Source organism: Panthera pardus, unplaced genomic scaffold, assembly GCF_024362965.1.
Source record: "Panthera pardus isolate Hobbes unplaced genomic scaffold, ASM2436296v1 HiC_scaffold_10, whole genome shotgun sequence".
Classification (NCBI taxonomy): domain Eukaryota; kingdom Metazoa; phylum Chordata; class Mammalia; order Carnivora; family Felidae; genus Panthera; species Panthera pardus.
In genome coordinates, this window is record NW_026526655.1 from 47574203 (window position 1) to 47588423 (window position 14221).

General features: G+C 34.7%; 1 protein-coding gene across 1 annotated transcript in view; it reads right to left on the reverse strand.

Moving 5' to 3' along the window:
• ITGAV (integrin subunit alpha V) overlaps nt 1-14221 on the reverse strand; it is a 91306-nt gene that overhangs the window by 16329 nt on the left and 60756 nt on the right. Inside the window, exons 14-19 of the mRNA XM_019461605.2 lie at nt 12278-12323; nt 10816-10923; nt 8991-9049; nt 7331-7485; nt 5481-5618; nt 1557-1624 (exon numbers count right to left, since the gene is read on the reverse strand). Of these exons, the coding sequence (XP_019317150.1) occupies nt 1557-1624; nt 5481-5618; nt 7331-7485; nt 8991-9049; nt 10816-10923; nt 12278-12323 (574 nt within the window). The remainder of the gene's footprint in view (nt 1-1556; nt 1625-5480; nt 5619-7330; nt 7486-8990; nt 9050-10815; nt 10924-12277; nt 12324-14221) is intronic.

Genomic DNA, 14221 nt, shown 5'->3' on the forward strand with positions numbered 1-14221 from the left:
TATCTCTTTGTAGTACTTTTTAATTCCCTGATTTTTTTTCCTTAAAAGCTGAATAAGGGCCACTTGGATGGCTCAGTCAGCTAAGCATCCAATTCTTGATCTCCACCCAGGTCATGATCTCACGGTTCATGAGGTTGAACCCTGTGTTGGGCCTGAGGTGACAGCACAAAGCCTGTCTGGGATTCTCTTCCTCTCTCTCTGCCCCTCCTCAGCTCACTCACACACACTCTCTCAAAATAAATAAACTTAATAAATAAATAAATAAATAAAGCCGAATTAATCACTGTCATGATTCTCACAATATTCTTTAAAATTCTGGGGCGCCTGGGTGGCTCAGTCGGTTAAACGTCCGACTTCGGCTCAGGTCGCGATCTCGCGGTCCGTGAGTTCGAGCCCCGTGTCGGGCTCTGTGCTGACAGCTCAGAGCCTGGAGCCTGTTTCAGATTCTGTGTCTCCCTCTCTCTGACCCTCCCCCGTTCATGCTCTGTCTCTCTCTGTCTCAAAAATAAATAAACATTAAAAAAAAATTAAAAAAAATAAAATTTATATATCATTGGGGTGCCTGGGTGGTTCATTCAGTTGGCCATCCGACTTCTGCTCAGGTCATGATCTCATAGCTTATGAGTTTGAGCCCCGCATCAGGCTCTGTGCTGATGGCTCAGGGCCTGGAGCTGCTTCAGATTCCGTGTCTCCCTCTCTCTCTGCCCCTCTCCCACTTGCACTCTGTCTCTCTCAAAAATAAACATTAAAAAATTAAAATATAATAATAAAAAAATAAAATGTACATATCATTTAAAATACTAATCAGAGGGGCATCTGGGTGGCTCAGTTAGTTGAGCATCTGACTTCGGCTCAGATAGATCTCACGGTTCGTGAGTTCGAACCCCGCATCAATTGGGCTCACTGCTGTCAGTGCAGAGCCTCCTCAGATCCTCTGTCCTCCTCTCTCTCTACCCCTCCCCTGCTCACACTCTCACTCTCTTTCTTTCTCTCTCTCAAAAATAAAATAAAACGTTTTTTTAATGTTTGTTTACTTTTGAGAGAGATACACAGAGTGCAAGTGGGGGAGGGGCAGAGAGAGGGAAGGAGATACAGAATCTGAAACAGGCTCCAGGCTCTGAGCTGTCAGTATGAACTGAGAGATCATGACCTGAGTTGAAGTCAGATGCTTAACCTACTGAGCCACCCAGGTGCCCCCAAAATAAAATAAAACATTTAGAAACGTAATAATAATTTTTTTTACTAATAATCAGAATCCTTTAGTTAACAGGGTATTTACAATGAAATATATCTTTAAGAAGATATACTGCTACCTTGTAACACTTCTCATGCTGAATGGAAATAGATCTGTCAACCAAGGCAAGTAGTGAAAACAGTGCATATCTTTTTAAAGTTCAATACTGATAGTTTTACTATTAAAGAAAATCGTGAATTATCCTTCAACATAACTAGTTCATGTTAAAATATAGAATAGGATATTCTATATTTGGATAGAAGAGTGTGTTCTTCCATTTAAATTTCTTGTTAGGCTCTTTATTGTTTGGAGTAACACTTACCTATCTACAGAAACTTCCAACTTGGGTTTGCAGACATTGTCTTCCCCACAGTCAAGCAAAATATGGGCCTAGAAAAAAGCATTTTATTTTTTCTATGTGAAAAAACACCAATACAGGATACATCTGCAGTGTAGATCAATATACGTGGATGTATGTGAATATACACATACACACATATATTTATATACACTCATCAAGTTATTTGCATAAAAGGTGTCATGGCTGCTTATTTTTAAACAGGTCGGTGTAGGTAGTCAAAAATGAAAAAGAAGAAAAACATTCATAGGATATAATACAATTAGCTGGAACCTTTCAGTTCTATCTCAACTGAAGCTGTTATGGTGTGGGAAGGAAGTGTCGTGTAGAGAGAAAGTAACAGTCAAGAAGTGAGGATTCAAAAAAATGAGAAAGAAATGAAGATTCAGCGTGAACCTGCTGCTACTAGCTAACTTGTGTGATCGTGGGCAAAACAAATTTCCCTTTTAGAACTTCTTGTTGCAGACTATGCCTCTGCCAGCATCCTGGAAATATGGGGGCAGAGTGTCAAAGAATAAGGAGCTACGGGTGCATGGCAGCAATTCTGACAGGCAGATCAAAGGGAACAGAAACTGGACAAAATGAGGCCAGAATATATGTGGCCACTTGGAAGGAGGTGAAGGAGAAGGGACTAGAAGCACTGAAGCCAATCCAGGAGGGGTGACATAAGCAAAAACTGAATTTTCTCCTTTCAGATCTGGCTGTGAGAGTGTGGAGGCTAGAGCGGTACAGAACGGCATGGAACACCCAAAACACAAAAACAGTGGGAAGTAGCAGAAGAGACTGGGTAGAGTGTGAATGAAGGAAATACAAAAACTGTAAAAAGAAGAAAGAGAAAAAGATGAAGCCATTCTTGGTTTGTCTAGTGTTAATATTCAAAGAGCTTCAAGCCCAGGGGCAGACAAAAAGAAGAGAGAAAATGACTTAAAGGGGGAAAATAATGAGAGGCTTCCTCTTCCAAGTCACAAGGGATAAACAGCCACACAGAATAAAATTACATGATACAGATCTTAACTGCCAATTTAATTGGAATGAAACAACAATATACGTGAATTAATTAAATGACACAGACGTAAGCAACTGCTATGCGCTTCAACAAAGGGGAAAAGGGGGAAGGGCTGGGACTATTACAAGAACTTTGTGGTGATTCCATAAGTCATACCAGATACAGTCATTGCCAAACTCGTTTAGGAATAAAAAGTAGATTTTGTAGATAATAACAGTAACTAGTGATATGGTGAGTATTAAGAGACCCAGTCAAAATGATGAGTATGTTAGGTCTGGAATAAGAAATATGTATGAAATATTAATAATACTGTGGCAAAGGGATATTTGCCTAACTGCTACCATACACTGAAGAGAAAGGATTTAGCTGGCATTGGTGTAACCACAGTATTAAAGCTATTAGAAAAATAAGTTTCAGAAATGGAAAAGCACACAGCAATGCCTTCCATTCATAGAGAACTAAATCTCTCTTGCACAGGGTAAGAACTTAATCTACAATTGCACAAATAAATGGAGGGCAGGAAAAAAAAAAAAAAGCCACTCTTCCTACAGAAAGCACTCTGGTCTCTTAACTGCAAAGGATTAGGCTACAGAAAGGGAAACTCAACAGCTGCCCTGTCCATTACAATAGCCACCAGTGAGCCACATGTGGCCTCTGAGCACTTGAAAGGGGTCTCGGGGGAGCTGAGAATTGATTTTCAAATTTTATTCAATTTTAATTAATTTAAATTTAAATTTAAAAACTGATACTTGATTCCATTACTGGAAAACTGTTAGTATGTTAAAACAACTTGGGTATGTGAATCTACTTCTTCAACTATAAACCATATGAATTCCAAATACAGAAAAAATATTTAGCATCTGAATTGAGATGTGCTATAATCATATAATACATTCTGGATTTTGAAGACAGCAAAAAATAGAATATAAAATATTTCACTAACAATTTTTAAATGGATTATGTGCTGGAATGACAATAACTTGGATATTGTTACGGGCTGATCTGTGTCCCCCCCAAAAATTCACATGCTGAAGTCCTGAGTGTGATTTTACCTGGAGATACGGTATTTAAAGAGGTAATTAACGTAAAATGATACCATCAGGGTGGACCCTAATGCAACACAATGTATAAGGAGATTGGGACAAGACACACGCAGAGGGAAGACCGTGTAAAGACGAAAGGAGAAGGTAACCATTTATAAGCTGATGAGAGAGACCTCAGAAGAAACCAACCCTGCCAGACACCTTGGTCTCAGACTTTAAGCCTCTAGAACCATCAGAAAATAAATTTCTATTGTTTAAAACAAGCCACCCAATCTGTGGTTTTTCATGACAGCAGTGCTAGCAAACTTTATATTATGAAGTTTAATTTCACCTGTTTTCTACCTTAAGAAAATGTTGCCAACTAACAAATTTAAAACCACAAATGTGGCTCATGTTAGTATTTGTATGGAACAGCAGTACTCTATGGAGAAAGTGTGGTAAAACAAGTCTGTAATATGACCAGTGAAATGAAGGACCCATCTTAGAAAGAAGTAAATAATGGGAACAAAGGATGGATAATTAACATAGAAACAAGATTATATAATAAAGCTAAGCATGCATAGAGAGCATGCCTCTCTTGTGTACACAGGCACTGCTGAAACATACGTAGGACGCAAAGGACACAACAATGAAGGAGAGCAGGAAGAGAAGGAAAGGAAGCTAAATATTATTAAAGTTATTATTTCTCTCCAAGGGTTTTCAAAAGTTATCCTACTTACTTAGGTAACTTTAAAACTGGATTGGTATTAAAGAGACTGGTGATCTCAGTAAGCTACTCAAAAGTAATGTTAATGCTAACAATTCTATAATTATAAAGAGAAAATAATCATAACTCCTATATCAAAACACATAATGTAAAAGGTCAAGTCACAACTTTTTCAAAAAGTATAAAACTGAATGACAGATCCTAAAAGGCTGAGATGTTCATTATTAAATTGTTAATTAACAAAATACTGTATATCCATTAAAAATAAGAAATATACACAATATGAACTAATAAAGAACTACATTTTCAAGTTCTATATTGCTGGTGGCAGAAAGTATATATATACATTATATATGATACAATGTGTACAAAGTAAAAAATATAAATTGTTAAAATATAAAAATAATTGTTAAAATATAAAATATAATAAAAAATAAATATAAATATATAAAAATTGTTAAATAATAAAGACTTAAAATATATTTTAATTCGCTTTATGTTGCCTTACACAGTCTTCTCAAATTACAAATAAAAAAAAAGCATGAGACCTTAGTAACTTAGACAAAGAAGATATAACAACCTAAATTTAGGGTAAAGTATTCTGTGGGAGTAGAACTATTAATCTAACAGTATAAATATGCAATAAAAAAGCGGAAGAAATAGGAAATGCAATATCTGAATACATGGGTTTTACACAGGACTTTCTTAAAAATATTGTAATATAGTTTTTAAGAAATTTTGTTTGATTTGATGAAAAGAATGACTTCCATACTACATATACATATGTGTATACATATGCTATTTTTTACAATTAAAATGTAAATCAGAGAAAACATATATATAAAACTTACTCAGCAAAATGCTAAAAGAGTATGTAAATACATTGGCACTTTGTTTTCCTTGAACTATTTTACTGTTTTATGAATATGACCCTGTCTTTCTCTGCATATAACTAAGTTCTGAGTGGCTTCAAATATCTCTGACCTGAAAATTCAGATACCTTCCCCTCTGACTCTGACTAGAAACCAACATTTAAAAAGCCATCCCTTATGATATTTAAAAATATGAAGTGTAAGACTTTAAAAAAATTAAAGTATAAAATTAGTGATAAGTGGAGACAGTACATACAGTACCTGTCGACTAATGTTGGCAGGAGTGAACTGGTTAAGGATAGGTTGCAAGCCTGTCACATCAGCAGCTGTTCTGTAATCCAACCGATACTCCATAAAAACAGTAATCGGAGTGAGTTTGTCTCTAAATTCAGATTCATCCTAGAAACAGAAAAGCTTCCAATCAACGATAACATCAGTCTACAACATCAAAGTATCTGGAAAAATCTGTTAAGTGCACAGTACAAAGGCAGCCATGTCCGACCTTGATCCAATTCTACCAAAACTCTGAAAAACTACAAATATATAAGAGTAAGAATAGAATGTCCAAAAAGACTGGTTATTCAGCAAGGACGCTTAATCAATTTTTGTTTATAATACTTGATTCATACAAAAATATACAAGGGCATGTTAATAAAACAGGCACTCCACAGCCAATAGAATTAGAACATTACTAATAATTTTTCTAAGTTTATTTATTTATTTTGAGACAGAGAGGATGAGAAAGGAGGGAGAGAATCCCAGGCAGGCTCCACATGGCCAGTGCAGAGCCCAACACAGGGATCGAATCCATAAACCAGGAGATCGTGACCTGAGCCGAAACGAAGGGTCGCATGCTTAACTGCCTGGGCCACTCAAGGTGCCCCAAATATTACCAATAATTTTTAAGTTACCCATGTACTCCCTTCTCATTTCTTCCCTCGGCCTTTCTTCTCAGAGGTAACCACCATTCTAAATTTTAAGTACACCATTCTCATTTATTTTCAGTAGTTTTACTACACTGTATATGTCCTTAAACAATATGTTCTTCTGTTTGCTTTTCCTTTTTTGTTCACTTAAAAGTGAGGTCATATGCATTTTTCTGTAACTTGCTTTCTTTTTAATAAATTTTTTAAATGTTTTTATTTATTTTTGACACAGAGAGAGAGACACAGAGAGAGACAGAGCATGACTGGGGGAGGAGCAGAGAGAGAAGGAGACACAGAATTCAAGGCAGGCTCCAGGCTCTGAGCTGTCAGCACAGAGCCCGACATGGGGCTTGAACTCACGAACCGCGAGATCATGACCTGGGCCGAAGTCGGACATTTAACCGACTGAGCCACCCAGGAGCCCCTCTGTAATGTGCTTTCTATTCAACATTCTTGTTAAGGTTTATCCATCCTGTTGCAAGTAGCTGAGGTTAATTTTTACTGTTGAGTAATATTCATCATATGATAATAAAACCATAATGTATTTATCTATTCTCCTATCAAAGGTTATTTGGATTGTTTTTGTTTTTGCTTTTACCAAAAAAACAATGAATATATATAGATATATTCACATATACGTGTGTGTGTGTGTGTGTGTGTGTGTGTGTGTGTGTGTGTGTGTGTTCTTCTATATAATGGCAAGTAGGAGGCTCAAGTCAGACCCCTGGCTTGCAAAAGTCCCAGATGAGTCTGAATTCCTGTGCCAGCGGTATCCGCAATTACTGTTCATCCTTCCCCAGACACTCTGGCTCACGTATCTGCACACAAGTCACAAGTCAAATTTTGCCAATGTAGTTTTTTAACTGATTTTTTATTTTTTATTTTTTGGACCGTGGAGATTTATTTTATGTTTTGAGAGTCTAGCAACATTTAAGAAATAGGTTTGTTATAATTTATTCAGTAGCAATGTCGCAGAAAGACCAGTTGAAATATCCAGTTTGTCAGGAACAAAAATCCATTACTCAGGTTTGATACATTAAAAAGCTAAACTTCCTCAAGTGTATTCTTCTGTGTTTTCCTTTCGATTTAATACCCAAAAATTCACACAAAGTGAGAATCATTTAGATGAAAAGGAAAAAAATTAGTAAAAAGTAAAAGACGATGAAGGAGAAAAGTATCTCTTACCCGCAGATATGCTATTAGTTCCTCACACTGCATCTGTCCCCCCCTTGAAATAGTCATGTTCTTGGAGTGACCTGGGGACCGGTTATGGAGAAATAGTGCTCGTCGAATTGCTCCTTTTTGCTTGAGTTTATCCAAAAGAAGCTCCACCTGGAAATCTATACAAAGGATTTATAACTAATATAATCGTTATGAACACCTATCTGTCCTAGATAGAGTTTTCATGTAAACAAAGATATTTATTCCTTAAGAAGCAATTTCCTTGTAATTCACTAAAAATGTGTATACATTGTAGTGAGACTACAACATATTAATCCTGAATATTTGCTAATTAATAATTAATCCAACTATCCCCAAAGTAAAGCCACATATTAATTCATACAATAGATAATGATGGTAGTAAAATAACTATCAGATGCAAGGGGAATTTTTTCTTTTAATTTAGGCAGAGAGGAAGAAGTTCAGAGCACGAAATATATGTGAATTACGACTCCCGCCATTAACACAAGTAGCAGCAATTTCCCACTGACTGCGATTAATATTTACTAATATGCACCCATATTATTCTATTAAACACTATGACAAATAAACAGTTTGAATCACCTGCAACTACTACTTTTAATGAAGCTACCATATCAGACTGTCAGATAAATATGTCCCTCGTGAAGCAGGTGACCTAATATAGTTAACTAGATCAAGAATTCTATTAAAGCAAACATGCAACCAATAGCCTGAAGCACGGTATTAGGGTGACTTCCTTCTAAGATTCAGCTCTTATTTAAGTAGTTTCTTCAACGTCAAAACCAAGTTTCTAAGTTTCTCTAAATGTTGAACCTCATGTTAACTTTGGGTTAAAACGCAAGGTGATTTTGCTTCCAATTCTGTTCTACCCACCCACACCACTCTCCTTGTGTCTCTCAAACACACGAAGCATGCTCTTGCCTCAGGCCTCTTGAAATTGCCATTTCCTCTGTGCAAAATACCCCTCCAGACATTCCCTACAGGTCTTTAGTCATCTTCCAGGGACCCCACCTTGCCACTCTATGTGAACTTCCATGCACACACACACACCCAGCAAACTCAGTCCTCTTCCTCTGCTTTGCGGTGGCTTCTCAGCACTTGTCACTAACAATGACCAATCTTGGCTACAATTACTTAGCTCTCCTGCCTTGCTCTCCAGACCATATAAACCATATGTTGGAAAGGAAGAGTCAAGTTAGGAATTTGCTGTGTGGGTAAATTGGATGGCCCAAACTTTTTCTCCGTCTTCCACTGTATCTAAAGCATTTCTGCTGCTTAGATTGCTGGGGGTTTCTCTGAGACATAAAATACGAACTTTTCAGTAGATCATCTACTTATATACAATGATACCTATTTCCCCTAGAATTCATTTATCTCTCATTGGTAAGTGTTTAACTTTCTGAAGGCCATCTTTACCATTCAATGGGCTATTCTGTTCACAATGTCAACAAATAAATATGTATTTATATCTGAATTAAGAGTCAACAAGGTAATCATGTTGCAATGCTAGGTGCCTTTAAGCATACATATTCAAATAAAGAACAAAGATAACAACTATTTGAGTAACTATTCAAATATCCTGAAACATTTTTAAGTGCTGTATATGCAGAATCATTCTGTAATTTTTCCATAGAATACTTACTAATTTTCGTGGGAAGTGCTCCTTTGCCATCTGCCTTTAAGCAGAACTTGACATTAAAACTGTAGAGAAATAAAAATATATACAAATCCTGTAATCCAGTTTAAACACATTGCTGAGTATCGCCCCCAAATCTCATATTTCTAATGCACAGTTTATATAGTGAAGCCTTTTATATCTTTCTTCATGTCATAATAACATTCGTGAAACATGAAACACAAAATACACAGAATGTCCTAACTCATCCTTCAGTAATTTAAGTACCTTTCCTTTCATGGTATCTTCATTTCAAAAAAAAAAAAAAAAAGAATCTCCGAACCTCCTCTCAAGTTTATAGAACCTGTTGATAAATCTAAGTGAGAGAAAGGATGGGCCAGACATAAAATAATCTCATTTTTTTTTTAAAAAGCCCCCACCAAGCTTCCTTTAATTAGAAAGCTCCTCTAGAACAGTGTTCTTCATGATTTCTTAATGGGTCATGAAATCAGTTCAGTGGGTTGTGTCAACCAATATCTTAAAAAAATAAATCAAATAAATAAAACTGACTGAAGGGTAAGATTTCATGGAACTTTTGTTTTAATTACACACATGTATTTACTGGATTATGATGCAAAATGTATTTCATACAATGTGCCATAACCAAAAAGATACAAAAGCTACTGCTCTGGTTAGTATATTCAAAGCTTTACAGTTATTAGCATACTTTTAAATATATTACTAGCAATTTCACAGGGGCAGGCAGGGTGAGTGAAGGGAAGGCCATAAAACTTAAAGCTAAAATCTTGAAAACTTCACTGCCAATCAATATAAGATAAAATGTTACTAAATTTTTAATGCAATCCAATGAAAGAAATAAAATTTTGAAAAATGTTTTCTAATAACTATAATAATTTGAAAACAAAATCAGAATTATTTTTTCATTAGCCTCTTAGAAGTAAAATTTTCCCAGCTTCTAATCATTCCTCACCGCATCTGTAAAAGTTCTTTGATTTTTGAGTAACCAAGGAACTTAAAGAACAGTGTTCCCCAAAGTGAGGTACTCTTGGTGATTTTACTAGTATATGGGCCAAGGTTTTTCTTAATTTTATATTTATTTTGACATGTATGAGAAAGGTACTGGGGTTTCTCCATATTATTTTTAAATATTTTTAAGTAAAACATGAATTGATTTAAAGAAAAAAATTCTTTTAATTATAAATACAGGTAGAATGAAAGTATAGCAAAAATCATACACTAGCAGAAAATAGCGTACAAATAATGAAGACTTGAGAAACACTGGACTAGAGAAGAATTCCGATATTAAACTTACAAAAAATTATATTTTTCTTTAGAAACTAGTTAGGGGACAAGTAGAAGAACAAGAAGAACAAGAAGAATATTATATTGGTAATATACTACTTATAGATTTAATATTATTTAACATTTAATAATATTTCATAATAATAATTAAATAATGTATTTTTCATACAACTATTCACAGATATTAAATCTGGAAAAGATCATCTCCTTTAAAAATAAAAATGTTCATGGGTCTGTTTAGAATCAAATAATGAGTTCTGAGATCTAATTAGCTTTTTCGTCTTTTTGAATATATTCATTGAGCATGCATCATTTTTTTTAATGAAGTTTATAGTAGTTTGTAGCATATTTTTAGAGCCTTCTACATATCTACTCTGGAACAACATTTCTATAATCCAATCTATGAAAAGAGAGTAATACACATAGAAACTGTTCTGCAATATTTCAGCCCCCCCTTCATTTTCAATTGTTTTCATAATGACTGTACCAATAATCACAATAGTAAATATTATTAAACTAATGCCCTTACCAGGAAACTTTGAGATCTGTCCCAGGCAATGGGCAGGTTTTATTGTCTTGATTTAAAATGCTAGGGTACACTTCAAGGCCAGCATTTACAGTTATAACTGGTCTGGCCCTGGTTTAAAAAAAAAAGAAGAAAGAAAGAAAAAGAAAAGAAAGCAAAAAGTTATTTACAATATTAGATTGATCTAAGCATTTTAGGTTTACATTTTTTGTATATATAACGTTTTCTAAAGCATTGTTTATAACAGCAAAAGGAATAAAAACAATCTAAACACAGAATGACAAACTGTCCCTGTTTGCTGAAGACCATCCTGACTTTAGCACTGACAGTCCCACATCCTGGTAAATCCCGCAGTTCCAGGCAAAGCGGGACAAGTGGCCATCCTATCTGAACTCAGTCCACGAAAGCAGAATGGTTAACCACGTTGTGGGGTATCTACCTAACGCAATGCAATACAGTAGGGGAAATGAGTGACATAAATCCATCTGTGTGGATACGAGATGATCTCTATGATATATCCAATATAATTTTTATATGACAGGAAAAAAACCCACCATGTACAAAGGATGCATACGCAAACACATACACATAATTTTTTAATGCACAGAATAATTCTGGTAGGGTATACTCAAACTAGTAACTGGCGTGAAAGGAAGTATGTTATTTTTGTTTATGTCCTTTCTGATTGAGTTTTTACTACATGCATTTTACTATATGTATTACCTTTTAATAGCAATTTTAAAAACTGAAATAATAAATTAAAATAAATAGTTTTCCAAAGTTCAGATGTACAGGTTTAAGCCCTGTATAAAAATATAGTAGGCTCACGGCACTGTGCCTACTCAGTCATGATAAATGATTGGGCACACGTGGCCCCAAGAGCCACAATCAAGTTGACCCAACATAAATTCCATTACACAGAACTCAGGTTAGTTATTCTGGCATGTATAAACATAGCCCATAAAAGTGTAAGCATCTTCATCTACTTGGGATGCCAGATGATAGTCTAAAGCATGAGGAGTTGATTAAATATAGAGAATAACTGAGAATATGGATGAAGCTGAGAAATACAGATTATGTGGATTTACATATATTGCTCTAATAAAAATATTGATTTGGGAAGTCATTACATACTGCCCTGTGGTCACAGAATGCTGTGGCATAAACATCAAGTTAACTTCTTGCCTTTTAGAGGAAAATGTAAACTCATATAAATTTTAAAGAGAGATTTAAAACACAGAAGAACATCTTTGAACATAATTTAAACAACAAAGAGAGAAAATTCTGAATGCGTTTCTAAATAAAAAAATCTACACCTTCTTCTGCTTTGGGATTTCCTTGTATAAATGCTGACTGAGCAAGGCTTGACTAGAAAGAACAAATTTTATCATTACTTCAAGAAAATTAAACTGAAATTCAAACAGTGGTAATATTCCTATATTACAGGATATGGAAACGTGCTCACCTGTATAATACAGCTCTATCTACACCAAAAGCTCCTACAATTAAGTCTTAAAAGAGAGTAGAAAAACATGTAAATAATAATAATAATAATATTTTTAATTCATATACCATTCTATAAAACTTTCAGTGCATGTGATAAAGATTTAGACATAGTCTCAAAACTATTCTTCATTAAATGGTTGTAAGATAGTATCTCAAAGGCAAAAACATATGAAAACTCTAAATAAGGTATCAAATGGCATACACTCCACATAAAACTAATCTTTCATCCAGGGAGACAAGCATATTTTTAATGGATACTTTGTAAAGATGAGAATCTTTTTAAAGGGTACTTTATAAAAATTAGCAATAATAAGGAAGTGTATATCACCCAAATGCATATACCCCTCAAAGGAAAAAGTTTTATAAGTGCCTGTGGATTTTACAATTTCATTGCAAAGTTTCATTACAAGTCTAAATTTCATTATAAATTTTCCCCTTTGTTACAAAAACAAAACAAAACAAAGCACATTACATATACATAGAATACTTAGAAGGACAGCAGATAGCATTCAAATTAACAAGAACAGAATGCATTAATTTTTATATGCAGCTGGTACAATGGGTTCGTGATTAAGAAAATATGAAATAAGAGCTCTATTTCACAATATATCCAAGGTAAATCTGAGGAAACCCTTTCTAAGCAGACAAGTACATAAGGAACCAGAAAGATGGGTAGATTGGATTACCTAAAAATTAAGAACTTCTTTATGCCCAAAAAGCAAATACGACAAACTGAGATGTGTGTGTGTGTGTGTGTGTGTGTGTGTGTGTGTGTGTGTGTGTGTTAAGGGGTTACTATCCACAATATTTAAGACACTGTCCTAAGGAAAAAAAAAAAAGAAAGGAAAACAACATCCCAATAGAAACAGAGCAAAAAAAAAAAAAAAGTAAAAAGGGAATTCACAAAAGTAAATACATATAAACAAAAATGCTTACCCTCCCTGATAATTAAAAACTATAAAGTAGAACAAAGTAACATTTCTACCTATCATATAGTTTAATATTATTTTTACAAAAACAACAGATGACCCTCAGTGTAGGCACCCATGTGGGTAAATGATTGCTCATTCTGGTGAATGCTTAAAAAGAGCTGCAAAACCTTCTTTTTGAGGGCATGGGATTATAATTTGATGACATGTATCAACAGATTTCTTTTTTTTTAAAGTGCCGTATCTTTGACACAGCAATTATAGAATTTTGTCCTGGGCGCCTGGTGGCTTGGTCGGTTAAGTGGCCGACTTCGGCTCAGGTCATGATCTCACGGTCAGTGAGTTCAAGCCCCGCGTTGGGCTCTGTGCTGACAGCTCGGAGCCTGGAGCCTGTTTCAGATTCTGTGTCTCCCTCTCTCTGACCCTCCCCCGTTCATGCTCTGTCTCTCTCTGCCTCAAAAATAAATAAACGTTAAAAATTTAAAAAAAAATAAAAATAAAAATAAAAAAAATAAAGAGAAAAAAAAAAAAGAATTTTGTCCTAAGGAAATAATCAGAGGTATGCACCAGAATTATATGCAAGGATATAAATGCCGCAAAATAAACTTAAGTAAGATCTGATACAGACATTTGATAGAATGGGAAAAATATAATTCATATTTAGAAGAATAATTAGTAATATGGGGAAACATTTCTGATACTTTGAGTGAATAAAAAAATATGCTATTAACAGTGCCTAAAGTATAATTCTGTTTTGTTAAAGAACTATATATGAACGCATTGGAAAAATGATTGAAAGATATGCTTTGCTGTATTTTCTAAAAGTTCTATAACAAATATATTGCATTTATAACCAAAAAATCTCCTGAAATAACAGTAACAGACAAGAATCACATTCCTGTCCTATTTCCAAAAGCACTTCAACACACTTGTATATTGGGCTCATACGAACTGTTTCAATAATAAAGGTAAAC